At 37.1% G+C, this 17,034-nt stretch overlaps 1 protein-coding gene across 1 annotated transcript in view; it reads right to left on the minus strand.

Moving 5' to 3' along the window:
* Positions 1 to 446: 446 nt before the first annotated feature.
* The window catches only part of LOC128869772 (uncharacterized), a 207,705-nt gene continuing 191,117 nt past the window's right edge, over positions 447 to 17,034 (minus strand). Inside the window, exons 14-16 of the mRNA XM_054112393.1 lie at positions 3,456 to 3,611; positions 2,925 to 3,196; positions 447 to 1,288 (exon numbers count right to left, since the gene is read on the minus strand). Of these exons, the coding sequence (XP_053968368.1) occupies positions 545 to 1,288; positions 2,925 to 3,196; positions 3,456 to 3,611 (1,172 nt within the window). The 3' untranslated portion in view covers positions 447 to 544. The remainder of the gene's footprint in view (positions 1,289 to 2,924; positions 3,197 to 3,455; positions 3,612 to 17,034) is intronic.

The following is a 17,034-nucleotide window of genomic DNA, read 5'->3' on the forward strand; positions in this document are numbered from 1 at the left end:
AAAAATAGAAAGAGCGGCGTACTCTATACTGCCAGTTCATAATCAGCAGTGTAAGTGAATGTTTGGAAAACTTTACAAAATGATGTTTGAATTAAATTTCAATAATCGTAAGATTAAAAAATATTACTAAATCAATCATTTTGTTATTTTTTACTTTCATCCACGAGAGCCTCCTAGTTTCCGTATTATTACTTTCGTCACCATTCTATTGCAAGACCCTAAATTCCATCTCTCATACATCTCTATGCACTAAAGTATATTAATTATACTTACAAAACAATTTCTTATGAGTGTATTCTCATGTGTGTGTGTGTGTGTGCATGTATGCTCTTGTATATGAATATACTTAGCTCTTCAATTATTTTTGTCCTGCACCAGTCTTTTTTTATTTTGTGGAGATATTGATAGTATTCGCTCTTCAATCTATTTTTTGTTTGTTCATAAAACGCCATTTAGTAAATACTTATGTTTTAGTATCAGTGAGTATATATAACTTTGTTTTTATGATCTCCAAATATCTCCAAATATTTATACTCTACACAATTTAAACACAACTCTCAGGACCCGGTAGTGTATCTGTAATAATATGATTCCGATTTACATTCGTTTTTTGTGTAATCGTTGCTGTTGGTGTAATGTTCGCTGTGTGCGAAATTTGTGATAGTAGCGCGCCATTGCTGCCACTGACGCCCAGTATTGAGCCTATGCCTATGCCTTTGGGCAAAGTCATGTGACCACTTCCGCTACCGCTAGCGCTAGCTGTCATGCCGGGTGGTAGCCCCGCAGCTGCTTTACTTAAATTATAATCGATCAGACTACTCGCTGCGAGATAATCGGCAATCGATAGTTGCTCATCGGCTGGCAATGTTGATTGACGTTGTTGTTGTTGCTGTTGCATAAGATGGAGGCTTGAATGTGCAGCTGTTGTGGAAGGGTGTGGCAATGTATGGTGATTGACATAATGCCCATTGCTGAGATTGTTTTGTATTAACGGGTGTGACGACGTCGCTCCAGCGGATTGTGAATTATTTACGTTATTGGAAGCGGTGCCGGTGCTGCCTGCGGAATTAAGTGTGCTGTTGCTGCCGCCATAGTTGAGGCCAAGTGGATCGTATCGTGAGATGTCATGTCTATTTAGCGGCAACGCATCGTAGAGTAGTGGTTGTTGTGGACTTTGATAGTTTTTGCGTACTTCGGTGCCCAATTTTAAGGTGCTTGATTGTGAAGGTGGACTGTTGAGTGGATCGTTTGTATTGCTTGGATCGTTGTAACTGATGGTGGTGGTGTCCTGATGGTAAAGAAGAAATTATGCACATGTAATAATAGAAATTAGTGACAAAAAGAAAATATTAAAAACACATGAAAAACAATTAAAATCTAAACAAAAAAATTTACTTAATTATTGCATTTGCTCTAAACACTATTAATTCGTATATTATATTTAAGATTTCTACTCGTATTCACAGCGCTGAAAAAATGTAAACAACCTAAAACACCATACAACACTCAATTTCAAAATTCCTCAAAATGCCTCAAAATTCCTCAAAATTTCACCGAAACTTTAAATTTGTTGACCAGAATTTTTAGAATTGTAAAAGTAAATACTTTAATATTTCTTAAAATACTGGTCTAAAAGTTGAAAGTTTTGATGAATGTTTTAAAAATTTTGTGGTTTTTGTTGCAGTACGAATTATATTTCTAACAAAAATAGTGTTGCATTTGCAAAAAAGTCGGCGCACTCGCGAGTTGGCGACCCAACTTCGTTTATCTAGGAACCAACTTTCTCACCGATAACTAGTTTGGACTAAGTAGGTAATTGAGTAGTAGAGTTCTATCTCGATGACCAAAACTAACACTTTATAAAGCTCTCATCATGCCCGTCCTATCGTATGCCGCAGAAGTTTGAACGATGGCAACATCCGATGAGATGTCCCTTACAGTGTTTGAGAAAAAGATTCTGCGGAGGATTTTCGGACCTTTGAAAGTTAGCAACAGTGAGTACCATAGGCGATGGAATTATATGCTGTATGAGCTTTAAGACGACATAGACATAACGCAGGGAATAAAGATCCAGCGGCTACGTTGGCTGGGTCATGTTGTTCGAATGGATACAAACAATTCGGGTCTCAAAGTATTCGATGCGGTACCAGCTGCTGGTAGCAGAAGAAGATGAAAACCTTTATTGCGTTGGAAAGATCAGGTGGAGTAGAACTTGGCTCCGCTTGGTGTTTCCAATTTTCGCCGGTTAGCACATGAAAGAAACGACTGGCGCGCTTTGTTAAGCTCGGCCAACATCGCTTAAGCGGTTATCGGGCCAATTAAGAAGAAGAAAAAGAAGAAGAAGATTATGTATAGAGGAAACCTGTGACTACTTACTAAGCATAAAAATAACTCCCCTGAGTATAGAAATTTGCTAGGCGTGCGGCCGTTGCTATTATTTTGGTCATTTTACCATATCCGCACTTAGAAACCATTTTAGTGCTGTTTTCAGTGGCGTTAAGAATTCTTATCTCGTTAAAAAATGGAATTAACTCGGTAAAATTTTCGTTCGATTACTTTTCGCAATATTAGATATGGATTAAAAAGACAAGAATGCATAAACGATGAACAAAAACCATTACGTAACGAGCAAACACCATCCCTTAACTCCGTAAAGAATTGATTCAATGCATTTCTTCGTGGTCGCTGTTCGCTTATCGACGAATTCCAGGAAAGTCGTCCAAATCAAATCAAATCAAATCTGTATTTTTTGCTTCAACTATCTTATCATTACATTGCGAAACGCTTAAAAGGTCAGCATGTGCTTTACATACACATTTTTAAATTAAATTTATTTTTTATTCAAAAATTAATTTCAGATTTACTGCCCATACGTTTACGTTCTTCTTATTCAGTTTGTGATTAATAATTCATACTTCACTTACATAATCCGCCGTTGCATTTGTACTGGCCACAGTGGTAAAGTTTGAATTATTCCCAGTTACGCCGCAATTACTACCGGCTGCTCCATTACCGCCGAGGTATAGACCACCAGGTCTATTTCCCAGCGGCGATGATGTATCACTGCCGGTTGCACTCTTTTGCGCACTCAAAATATCTGGCTGTTTTTCAATGCCCTGTTTGAGAGTGTACGCGACGACTAACCGTTGATGACCGGCTCCAGTCTCCAATGGAGCAGTCACCGTGACATCCATGCCTATGAGATGCATTAAAGAAATATAAAAAGAAAAAAATACTGTGATCGGCAAGTACAAATAAGAATAAGACAATAAACAGATTTTTAAATTAAAAGTGGTGTAAAATATCACAATAAAGGTAAATGAAAGTTCGCTAGCGGAAGCAAAGGTAGATACCATCGAAAATGGGTTTGAAGTTTTTGTAGACTAATTTTTAATTTCTTCTTTACTACCAATTTTTGTTTCTGAAATTTTGTTTTTGCATGCATGGTAATTTACCCAAATGTTTATCCTTGTCGTCGCAAAGATTTCGCCCACCTTGACAGCGTCGCCTGCGTACGGCAATAACCACAACGAAGAGTACTGCAACGCCCACTGTGAATAGAGTGCCGGTAAGTAGAGCAGCGAGAGGTAGGATAGAAGCCATACGCCCATCTGAAAAAGAAAGATTTTATTAAAGTATTATAATTGATGCATTAAGTTGAAGACACATGTGATTATATGAACAATAATATTCAGAAGAAACTAGAAATGATTCATACGAGTACGAATAGAAATCGGCTGATGTTCACATATTTTTATGAGAAGCTTTTTTCGGCATAAATGCCCTCGAAGTTTTGAACGCAGAACCTATTGCAGGTATTGCTTGGTTAAGCGCACTATTCTGCTGTCTGAAACTCTATCGCCGATTATTATTCTCGTATGAAATTAGATATTTATAGAGTATGGCCAAGATGAATACATTAAAGATATATGTACTCTTGGGTTAGGCTCTCTGGCTTCTAGTGTGGCAAAATAAATTATTTAAAACATTTTCATATATTATTTAGTTTAAAAGAAAAAGTCCTCAAGGACGTAAAATTCTTGTGACCAAAACAATAGATGTGAAGATTGTATCCACTAGATATTTTTGAACTTTATATTATTATTTTTATCACTTGAAATATGTTTGTAGACAAAGCTGTTAAGCAAACGAGTAACACCCACAGCGATTTTCGCCGAGTTTAACAAAGCCCGCCAGTCGTCTCTTTCTCGTGCTAACCGGCGCCAATTGGACACACAAAGTGAAGCCAAGTCCTTCTCCACCTGATCTTTCCAACACAGAAAAGGTCTTCATCTTCTTCTGCTTCCACCAGCTGGTACCGCATCGAATTCTTCGAGACCCGTTTGTATCCATTCGAACGACATGACCCAGCCAACGTAGCCGCTGCAGTTATTCGCTGCGCTATGTATTAATCGTCGTAAAGCTCATAGAGCTCATTGGAACGATTTCGCCTGCGACATTCGCCGTTGCCAACGTGCAAAGGTCCAAAATGTTGCGCAGAATCTTTCTCTCAAACACGCCAAGCGTCGCTTCATCGGATGTTGTCATCGTCCACGCTTCTGCTCCATACGTTAGGACGGGGTGTGAGTGCGCCGAATGTTTGTTTGATTCGTTCACCACCAGACCCATTCGCTTTGCCTCTTTATCCAGTTTGTAGAAGGCAGAACTAACAGCGCGGTTGTTAAGGCCGATGATGTCGATATCATCGGCATACGCCAACAGTTCTACGCTCTTATAATAAATTGTCCTTAGCGATTAAGTTCTGCGGCTCGTACGATGCTCTCCGACATCAGGTTAAAGAAGTCACACGACAGTGAGCCACCTTGTCTGAAACCACGTTTAGTATCAAACGGCTCGGAGACGTCGTTCCCAATTCTAACGGCGCTGCTGGTGTTGAGCAACGTCATCTTACATAGCCGTATTAGTTTTGCGCGGATACCAAATTCAGACATCGCGGCATACAGGAAACTCATCTTCGTACTGTCGAATGCAGCTTTAAAGCCGACAAAAAGATGGTGTGTGTCGATTGTGCTTTCATGGGTCTTTTCGAAGATTTGGCGTATTGCAAATATTTGGTCGATGGTAGACTTTCCAGGTCTAAAGCCTCACTGATAAGGTCCAATCATACGCACTGCCTTACCAATGCATGTAATTTAAGGCCGCTATCTTCTCGCGTTGCCAACATATGTACATTTCTACCGTCATTTATTCATCTATTCGCCACTTGCTAACTCTTGGCGAAAAGCAGATACCCAATATAAAATTAGTGTTTATTGAAGCGAAATAAAGTTTTAATAGAATTTATGGTAGTCGTAGACGGTGGTTCCGACTTTCACTTCGAACGCATATTCATTTTTCAGGACAACTTGGTTCAGCCTAGCATTTTCTGTACTTTCTTCAAGCTTTGATTGAAAAGATACGGGCGCATTTGAATTAAGTCAATTAATTTACAATCCGTTTATTTCCTGTCTTTAATTTAATATAACAAAAAACACCATAGATGAAAAGTTTCGTTGTATGAAACTATTTCTTTCCAGTTTTTGTGCATTCAGGCATGACGTACGGCATGTATGTGGCGCCTTCGACTTAAGTACACATAATTTATTTCGCTGTCAGTCAAATTCGTTACTGCAACGGACGCAACGAACTTATTATGATAAGTCTATAAGTCCCATGGCGGTCAGCGTAGTCGAATGGGTTGGCGCGAAGCACGAAATCTCAGAAATATCAAATAAAGGCTGTAAGTGCCAAGTTATAGTAGTTACTGCGTATCCGAAATTCAGTTCAAAATTCAAGTTGATGCTTTCCATTTCAATTCAACCGGGCTATTCGGGTCATGTTCTTCGATTTCGATGTAACTCAAATATGTTGCTCTCTAGTCGAAATAATGAGCAGGTATTTTTTTGTTGGCCCGAAAAAAATGTTTTACAAGAGTTATCGGGAATTTTGTTTTTCGGCTCAAACTCGGGTTTTTTTAATTATATAAAAAAAAAATTTTTTTTGAAATGCCCATAAATTAACCGATTTTAATAATTCTGGGTTCAAAATGATCGTCATTACCTACACGAGCGACTTCATGTAGAAACAATTGCAAAAAGGTAGTTGAACATTTTTTAATTAGCAAAAAAGAAAAAAAATTGAAATTTTTTCGAAATTCAATATTTCAAAAAGTGTATTTTTTTTTTTATATTGTAACTTTTTCCAAATCAAGTTGACACCTCAAACTTCAATTAAGCTGAATGCCCAGTAGCTAAAATGAGTTGTTTTTGAGTAATGAATTTTTGAGTAAAAAACCTGTTTCGCACTTTTTGTTTTTTTGCAAAATAAAAAATTTTCAACTACTTTTTTGCAATTGTTTCTACATGAAGTCGCTCGCGTAAGCAATGACGATCATTTTGAATCCAGAATTATTATAATCGGTTCATTTTTGACTAAGTGATGAGCATTTAAAAAAAGAATTTCTTACATTATTAAAAAAAATCGATTTTGAGCCGAAAAACCAAATTGCCGATAACGTTTGAAAAACTTTTTTTTCGGGCGAACAAAAAAATACGTGTCTCATTATTTTGCCCAGAGAGCACCATATTTGAGTTACATCGAAATCGAAGAACATGACCCGAATAACCCGGTTGAATTGAAATGGAAAGTATCAGTTACCATTTTCTAAATTTTATATTAAGTTTTGTTTACGTGGTTTGGGCTAAAATGTGAGCAAATTTTTTTTAGTAAGAAGCCTCCCAGGTCGCAAAGTATATTTCTTGTTTTCAACGGAATATTTTTTTTCGAATTGCCTATAGGAGAAACTTAAATCAGTTCAAATGCTCAAACGATTTGTTCTATAACTCAAGTTGGCCCACAAGACTTGAAGTGACTCAGAAAAAAATTACACAAGGGCGCAGGTTCCTTTCCGCAGATAATCGTAACACCGAAGATTTTCTTTAATAAATCAAGAATTTCATCCTGTTGAAATAAAAAGTCCTTCAAACAAACAAAAAATACTTGAGCGTCGAATAGTTGGTTTACAGATTCATAGTGGAATAAATATTTTTTATACTCCATGTTATAGTTTGAAAAATATGAGAGAAAAGGATCTATCACTATAAAGAACCTAGCCTGATATTAAATTTTGTATTATAAATACAAAAGCAAACAATTTTATTTTGAAAAAGCAAACATTTAAGCCAATTATTAAAATAAACACAAAACGTTTTACTGCCTAATTTTACATTCAACCAACCAAGTCATAACCAAACGTCAACATTTAGGCCAAATTGTGTGTAAACAGCCACTAAATACCTACTACTACAACAAAAAAACAGAAAGCAGAAAAATGTATGTATATACTTACATGGAAATCTCTCTAAATCCTGTTAAGTGCACAAGTTTCAAATGATGATGAAACAAAATATAGCTTATTTTCCAAAGGGCATTGGACTAACCGAAACAAGATAATAGGATAAAAGGAAAATCTCTTTTGGCTAAATGGTTTACTAAGCGTAAAATAAACAAAGTAAATTTCGACTCAAAATAATATCGGTAAGCAATAACGGCATATCTGAAACTGCCTACAGCTTTTTCATAGCCAACTGCAATTTGGATGGGGACCCTGCTTCGAATTTGTAAGTACTTGCAATAACTTTTGGACTGGTGTGATGGGGGTGTTGTTTTATTAAAACGAAAATTCCACATTTACTGAACTGGAACTTACTTTACTTTTTATACTTCATGGAAGTGGAACTAAATTCTAGCGTTAAATACTAGAAATTGTTAGACTTGGCGAGTCTGTTTAAAAATCTCATTGCTGTGAGGAAAACGCTTATATAGAAAATAGTGCAAATGCCTATGCAGTGGAATCTTTATTAGCTCTCCATTGTGTTATTTGCAATGACAAAAAAAATGTATCTGCAATTCGATAAGTACGAGAGTAAATTAAATGTGTTTATGTAGATAAATTTTGGGATTAAAGATACCTATACATATGCATATTAATTAGTCTCTATGGAAAAATTAATATACCATATGCAAATTAGTTAGTAGGCACTAATACGCATACATATATTATATGTACACATACATATTTATGCATAGCATATGTTTTAGTCACCTACACAGAGACATCCAAATGAATAGCATTGTTGAATAAATAATTTGTTTGAGTTACGGATGAAAAATAGGGTGTTTGCCCAGAGCTGAGAATAAATTATTCAAATAGCTCAGCTGCGCCAATAAATAATAAATAATTAAAATGTGAATATGGCGCCACTATGAGCTTTAGTTGCATAAACGAAATTAGATTTAATAATATAATTTTATGTGAATGATTAAATTGTATATGAAAAATAAAATTGCACTGAGGCTTACTTAATTAGTTGGCGGAAATTTTTGGGGCAATCAATAGAAATTTTTTCAGTTAAAATGCAGTAGTTGATCCTAGAATAGATTCCCTGCCAGAAGTTCGAAGTGCAATTTGATGCAAATCATATAGCTCTTAAAACGGCGGGAAAATTAAGCATATTTTGGGCAATTTTTTTCAGCTGAATAGTAAAACTTTCAGTAATACCAAAATTAGTGGAAAAATTAGTTAATAAGTGCTTTTAGTATTAACTGCATTCAAAGCACTCATTTTCGCATAGCAACATGGATTTTATCCAGGACGCTCTGTTGGTACGAACCTTGCCATTTTTGCTAACTTCACATTAAAATAAAAAGGTTTCATGTGATCGAAATAAAGAATAGGTTCCAGGTGGATGCTCCATATACTGATTTCGTTAAGGCTTTTGGTAGCACAAGCCACAAGTTACAACTCAGCAAGTTGGAAAGACTTAGAGTTCACTTTTTTTCCTTTATTATTACTATTTTGCTCTTAAATTGTATATGAAGAACAGAAAGCTGGTTGTTAAAACTCACAATAGTAACTCTCGTGCCATTGTAATGAATTCTGGCGTACCTCAAGGTAGTCACCCCCAATAGCATTGCTTTTTACAATCTTCAGCTATGATATCGTAGAAGTTTGCAACTCTGACGAGCGTTCACTCCCCGCTGACGATCCGAAGCTATACTATTCTATAAGAACTTTTGAAGATTGCGTAAACCTGCAGAATGACACCAACCCCCGTATTTCGTGGTATACCAAGACTAGATTACTAGTAAACTAAGACTTAGGAGTTTATTGTAACTGAATACCAGCAGCGCTGTCAGAATTCAGAAGGACTACCTAGAGCCATTTGATACCAATCGAGGTTTCAGGGAGAGAGAGAGAGTAACCCGCTGTCGTGTGACTTATTTAACCTAATACTGGAAATCATAGTGCAAGCCGCAGAACTTAATCGCTCAAGGTCAATTTTTATAAGGCAACAGCACTATTAGTTCTTCCAAACTGGATAAAGAAGCAAAGCGAATGGGTCTGGTGGTGAACGAAGACAAAATTAAGTACCCCCTGTCATCAAACAAACAGTCGGCGCACTCGCGCATCGGCACCCAAGTCTCTGTTGACCGTTATGATATCGAGGTTGTGAGATACTTCGTTTATTTACATAAGAGCCAGCGTAAAAACTGATAATAATGCCAATCCAACAAGTGCTCTTTGCATTAAGAGGCAATTGAGTAGTAAGTTTCTCTCTCGACGAAGAAGGCTCTGATCATCCTCGTCCTATCGTATGGCGCAGAAGCTTGAATGATGACAATATCCGATGAGACATGCCTCGGAGTGTTTGAGAGAAAAGTTCTGTGGAAAATGTTTGGACTTTTGCCCGTTGACGACAAACGCTCCGGCTATGAAAGTATTCGATGCGGTATCAGCTGGTTGCACCAGAGGAAGAGGAGAGCCTCATCTGCGAAAGGGGGGGGCTTCACGTGGTGTTTCGAACTGACGGCGGTTAGTACGAGCGCGGTTAGCAAAGTCGCTTAAGCGGTTATCACGCCAATCAAGAAGAGTTGGATGTACAATACTTGGATCTATATGGTTTTCGTTATACGATGAGTTATACAATAAAAATAATGAACTTTCAGAAAAAGGAAAAGTCAAAACCGCTTACAATTTTGATGTTCTGGCATTTTATCGTTTTTAATATGGACTTCCTGGACTTATTGGTAGGCGTTTATAGCAGGGTATTTTTGCCAGAAAAAAAGGCAAATTTACCTTTGCATTAAGTTAAATCTGCGAAAATACTTACTAACCTAAATCAATGCATTGACAATTGAATTATCGTATGAAATTCTTGTGGTAACATTAAATTGACAAACACACAAAAACTGAAACATCAAAGAAGCTTAATGTATTATCTGCGACAATTGGAATGATGGCAAATGTATGCAAGCTATGCACTTCTGATGCATTTTGGTCCAGCTTCATATAACCAATTATGAACAAAATGCAAATATTTATTTAAATAACTTGTTAAGAATTCATAAAGTACTAAAAGAAAATACATTAAAGTAATATTTTTTCAAGTAAATGGTTATATTTGTAACCACAAATATTTTCGTACACAGTCTAAAAATATCGCTCAAGGCGAACATTAGTTACAAGTACATACTTAGGTATAAGCGTAAGAATTTTTACTACCAATTGAGCAGCATTTGGAAAGCTAAAAACTAGCTGTACAGGCAAAGTTGCCTACTGTCATGCGTGCGTTTTATGGTCGACACTTTTACGAAAATATTATTTATCAAGAAGCAGTTATCGGCACTTGACCGCACACATACGCATACATATAATTGCAGCTATATTCGAGATGAGAATTTAGCTAAAAATACTTAAGGCAGAAACAATTTCGCTGAATGTTCACTTTTCTTTCAATAAACTTCTGTTTATTGAGATAAGAAATATATTTTCCAACGCATCTATCGCTCATATTTTTATAGAGAAAATAGATTCTTGGGGAAAATGCTGATTTGACGAAAATGCCATAAATAGTTGTACCAGGAGTGGCTATTAAATAGCAAGAACGGCGTTGTGAAATATTTTATTTCGATTTCCTTCATATGTCCTTCGCTTATTATCACAATCCAGAATTTCATTAATAAAGCTCATTGGAGCCATTGCGCCAGTACTAACATCTGCAAAACAACCAGGTTTTTCCTAAAAAAGTATGACAGGGTGGTATCAAAACTCTTTCCCAGACAGAGAAGCAGTGAGCTACGAGATCTGTTAGGACAAGTGACGGAGAAAAATGTATGAGCATTCACTGTGTCCATCTTGTTTGGAGCATGATCATGAGCTCGCTTTGGACTTCACTTTAGATGGTAGTTTTTTGGGTCAGACGTATTGAGGATGCAAGAGAAACATATAGGGTCCGGCACTGAAAGTGTAACTAACTTTAGACCGCGTGGCTGATGCACGGGCTGTTAGTTGGATAAATGAGAGTCCATAGAATGGTTTACGAGCGCGCGGAAGCATTTTGCCGAGAGTAAACGCGAAAAAAGAAAATCAGTAATGGATTTCAAACGTAATGGTGTGATTGCATTATATTTGGCTGGAAAATCACAAGCATCGATTGTTCGTGAGCTCGAGGATCTTAAAGAAAATAACGGTTTTGTTCATCGCAGAATTACTCATTGCAATGATACTGGTAGCAACGCCACCTGAAATGGTTCAAAAAGTGAAGAAGTGCCAATTAAATGGCGAAAGAACTGAAAATATCTGACAGTAGCATCCGTCACATACTGAAAATTGATCTCAAAGTCAAGCCTTACAAGATCCAAATGGCGCATGATCTCACAACAAAGCAGCAACAAATCAGACTTGAGAGAGGGAAGGAGTTGCTTCACAACATTGTGAGAGCATTTTCCAAATTGAGCAATTCGTAAACTCCCAAAACAATAAGGTTTATTTGACTAAACGAGAATTTGAGTCATCGATTGGCTACCACGAGGCAGCACCAGCCACGTGTAACGGTTTGGGTCGCTTTAACCGCAAATGGGCGCTCTCCAATCGTATTCATTGAGTCTGGCGTCGAGGTAGATGCGAAATATTATCAGGAAAGTATTCTGGAGATTTTTTTGAAGCCGTGGGCAGACAAACATTTCGGTGGCAGGCCATGGACGTTTCAACAGGACTCGGCACCATCTCGCAAAACTCAAGTGAACTCGAGCTAAAAAACAACGTTCCGAACTTCATAAACGTTCCGAACTTCATAACGTCCACAAAATGGTTCTCAAATTCACCAGACGCGCATCCCATGAATTATTCTCTTTGGGCCATTTTGAAGAGCGAGGTCCGAACTAAAAGATTCACCAGTCTCGAGTCTGCAAGTCACATTTAGGCAGCTTGCGATTCATTTCTAGAGCGTCTCAAGGCCATAGTCAAAGCAAAAGGTGGTAATATTAAGCAAAAGTAAATGTGGAAAAAGATAAATTTGTATTATAATATATTATAATAGTTTTCTAGGTATGTATATCAAATTGCAGTTGGAAAAATTATTTTCTAGCTTGATATTTTATGTACTCATTAGGAGATCAGAAGCAAAATATTAGTATTAATCAAAGTTCTATTGCACTTTCCAGAATACCTCAATTAATGATTCATGTAATCCTTATAACGCGATACTCCTGCTTCCTCTAATAGCATACCCTTAAGGAATAGTTAAAGAGTGAAAGAGAAAAAAATTAGCATATTTCCGAAATTTTGAGTAGAATAAAGAAATAAATGAAAATAAAAAAAAAAAATATTTTATAGTAAAAGGTCTTTCAAAAAAGGCACCTAAATGTTGTTTTAAAATAAAATAAGTAGAAATTTATATTCTTTCAGATTTCGCTATTCTTAATCAATACACGCCTTTTAACAAGTATGAAAAATGACATCATTTAAATGTCCATTTTTCCAATTCTCCTACGAGAATTAAAATGTTCAAGAACTCACTCACACATTATCGCATTGAGTTCAGCAATCTCGATCTGAGTTTTGTGTTTCAGCTCTCGAACCATTAATGGCTTATTCACATAGGGTTTACTTTCAAAAAACCCAGTCTGGTCTGGTAGGCCTTTTTCTATCCTCGACAGAACCAGTTTCTTGAAATTTTTTCACCAACTTTTGAATTGTCGACTCATTCGCATGGGTTTTGCGATGTATGTTTTTAAAGATCGACCATTTCCATAATAAATTTCAATAATTCTAACACGTTGTTCTATCGGGAAAAATTGTACATCTGCGTACTTGATAAATGTCAAAATTGACATAAAAAAGGACTCGTCTAGGAATTATTTACTATTAACATCTATGCGTCACTTTTCAAAAACTCATAAACTGTATAAATAATTTTTTCAGCATAAATGAAATAAAATATCGGCCGCACAGCTTTTCTACGACAAAGACTTTCTTCTGATGGTGCGCGATTAGTCAAGCTGCGCCCCCAATTTTTATTTGCGCCGAATAAAGAAAACTGCTTTTTGATTTTGTTTCATGTGAATAGCTACAGGGTGGGCCATATAGCGTTTGCTTTTTGAACCACCTATTTTTTGAGAATGGTAACACAAATGACATGTCAAATGTATTCATAATTTACTTAAAGGTTTGACATTTACGAAATGGGACGCTATACGATTGAACAAAATTGGAAATATTGAAAACCTATTTCCAAAGGGGTGAGTCTTCTACTCAAACTGTGAGAAATTTGAAAAAAAAATTCCAAGAAAATGATTTGCCAACAAGACAGTTTGTGGATGAATTTGTTAATCTTGTTCGTGAAAGTGGATCGCTAATGGATAAAACAACACGTGAACGTGCTCCTACAGTGCGTACACCCGAAAACTTTGCTGCTGTAGCCGAAAATGTGCGTGAACATCCAACAACCTCAACTCGTTATCGTTCTCACGAATTGAACATTTCAAGCACTTCTTTGAGGAAAATTTTGTATAAAGACCTCGGTATGAACGCTTACAAAGTTCAATTGGTGCAAGAACTGAAGCCTAATGACCATCCAATGCGTTTTTGGTTCGCTCAATGGGCAGAAAATCGGCGCGTGGGGAGCCGTTAAGGACAAATGCTATGCGAACCATCCAGAGACGATTGATGCTTTAAAACACGAAATCGAAGTTGCCATTCATAAAATTGGAGCCCAAACAATCGAAAATGTGCTCAAAAATTGGGTTGATCGAATGGCCTGTAAAGCCAGTCGTGGCAGTCATTTGAACGATATTATTTTTTATTCATAAATGACAATGTTCAATCATCAAAATAAAAAAAAAGTTTGAAAAAATATTCATTAGTTTTTTTTTTTTTTAGCCGATTCAAAAAGCAAATTTGACATGGCCCACCCTTTATATAAGTATGATATATTTTTCGTGATATACAGGTTATCGGGAAAATAGTGAGTTTTTAACAAAAATTAAAAAGAAAAAAAAAACAAATATAAAAAAATCAAAACAATATGAAAAAATGTATTTCCATATGTAGTAATACACAGTAGCTATGTGCCTTTGCGGTATATTATTGATATCGCGATTTTCGGGATCCTACTTTATAAACTCGAGTTTTTAGAAAATTGAAAAATAAAAATCCTTCCAGAGATACTGCGAGAAAAATCTCCTTTCACAAATCAATTTTAATTTTTATACCCACGCACGTGTACCCAAGGCACGTAGCGTCTGCTCGTAAAATGAGTGCGCCACCGAAGATCCGTCTGTTTTTTCTCAAATCTCGCATTGTACGATCAAGCGCTTCCAATGCACATTCGTCCCATATGATAATTTGACACGTTTGGATTACTTTTCCCATTTCAGAGTTTTAGCTGATGTTATATTTTGGAGCCTCAGTGTTTTCCAATTCAACGGCAGTTCCAATGCTGAATGCCTGATCGGCCACCATCCAAAAGAGTTGCCGCAATTCCAGATGATGCAATAGCCAGTCAGATGCAATAGCCAGATGATGTAATAGCCAAGTCCACCGCTTTGTTCTGTGATTGCACGCATAATTCTGTCAAACGCAATGCGTTGTTCTGGAATCAACTGCGGAAGATTTGTTCTAACGGATGTTCCCAGTTCGTCAGAATCATAGTGTGTTTCTCGTTGCAAATCACGATCGAAAAGGTTGTTTGCAGGTCGGGTTGAAGCAGGCATTCTCAGTTGCACCAGTGCCTTGTTGGCGATTGTCAAACATACGTCTTCAATATGCAGTGTCCCAATGTGCATCATGCTCAAAAAGATTTAGTTCCTGGCAAGCTTGGCGATAAGTGGCGCAATAGCGTGCGTATTTGCTGTGGTCGAGCCCATATTCGTTTGCTCTGTGTAAAAATACATGGGCATACTAATTTTTATGACAATCGGTTGAACGGCGCAGAAGTTGCTACTCTGCAGCGCCACCTGGTGGCGAGTGGCATTAATGAGTATTTTCTACAAACCTTCTCCGTGGAAAAATACATATGGCATTGGGCAAAAAGTAAGGTGAATTTATTTGTCAAACTTCGCGGGATTAAAATTTCGCTCTAGTTATTTCTTTCATGAGTTGGCAGCACTGTTAATAACATCTGGGCCAACTTTCATGTGAATGTCATTATCAGTAATATATTTACGCTTGTGTTTACCAAACGACCAAGAGTGCATTTTTCGATTTTTACAATGTCTGATTTGATTGAGCAGAGAAGTGCCGTCAAATTTTGTTTGCGGAATGAAATTTCGGCTCCGGAAACGTTTAACATTAGCAGAAGGCATTTGGTGATTCGACCGTGTCGCAAAATGTTTATAAGTGGTACAAAGACTTCAAAGAGGGTCGAGAACGTGTTGATGACTTGGAGCGCTCCGGACGACCATCGACGTCAACAGATGACCAGCACGTCAATAAAGTGAAGGAGTTAGTGCTCAAAAATCGTCGGTTGATTGTTAAAGACCTTACTGATTTGATCGGAATATTAGAAGGATCTGTGAAAACCATTTTGAAAGACCATTTGGGCCTACGAAAAGTCAAATCTTGTTTGGTACCGAAAACTCTCAATTTCTTGGAAAAAAGTCGTCGCGTTGATGTGGGTGAAACAATACTTTCATACTATCAGGACAAGCTCAAATGCATCATTACGGGAGATGAGACTTGGATTTATGCTTACGACCCTGAAACAACCGACCAATCTAGCGAATATTGTGCTAAAGTCGAGGCCAGACCGAAAAGAGCACGTCAAAGTCGTTCAAAAACAAAGGTCATGATGACAGTTTTTTTCGATTTTCGTGGCGTGGTGCACTATGAATTCCTTCCACCTGGCCAAACTGTTAATAAGGAATATTATTTGAGCGTTATGCGCCGTTTACGTCAAGCAATTCGTCTAAAAAGATCAGAATTATGGGCCAACAACTCTTGGCTTTTGCATCACGATAATGCACCGTCTCACACTGCACTCGTTCTTCGCATATCGTTCCGCAACCACCGTATTCGCCTGATTTGGCTCCGTGTGACTTCTGCCTATTCCCAAAACTCAAGAGACCACTCCGGGGAACGCGTTTCGAGTCGATTGAGGAGATAAAGGCTGAATCGAAGAAGGTGCTGATGGCTATACCGGAAATGGACTATTTGGCATGTTTCGGGGATTGGAAAAATCGTTGGCATAAGTGTATTTCATCGAGAGGGGATAATTTTGAAGGGGATGAAATTGATTTACAAGAATAAATAAAGACTTTTCATTTTACAACCAAATTCACCTTACTTGTTGCCCACAGTAGTATACCAATTTTTATAATAATCGGTCTAGTAGTTTTTGAGTTCATCGATGACATACAGACAAACATTCATTTTTTATATATAGATATCTAACAAGCTAGCAGGAAAGGGAACCTATAAAATTCTACAGCAAGAAAGTTTTTATTTCAATTTCCTGAAGGAAAAATATTGTATTAAATACTAAAACAATTCATATAAAATCTTTACTACGAACTTTCTGGTTATAAATCGAATAGCAAAGCTTGTGAAAGTGAAGACGGATATGAGAGATTAACAGTTGCTATAGAATCCAAAGCATTCGCCTGCCCTGTCGTTCTTTTTAATAAAGTGGGTGTACAGGTGTACGTCGGTATGCGCATTCGGAATAAAAAAGAGAAATGAATCCAAACCTATCT

Source organism: Anastrepha ludens, chromosome 2 (assembly GCF_028408465.1).
Source record: "Anastrepha ludens isolate Willacy chromosome 2, idAnaLude1.1, whole genome shotgun sequence".
In the NCBI taxonomy this organism is placed as follows: Eukaryota; Metazoa; Arthropoda; class Insecta; order Diptera; family Tephritidae; genus Anastrepha; species Anastrepha ludens.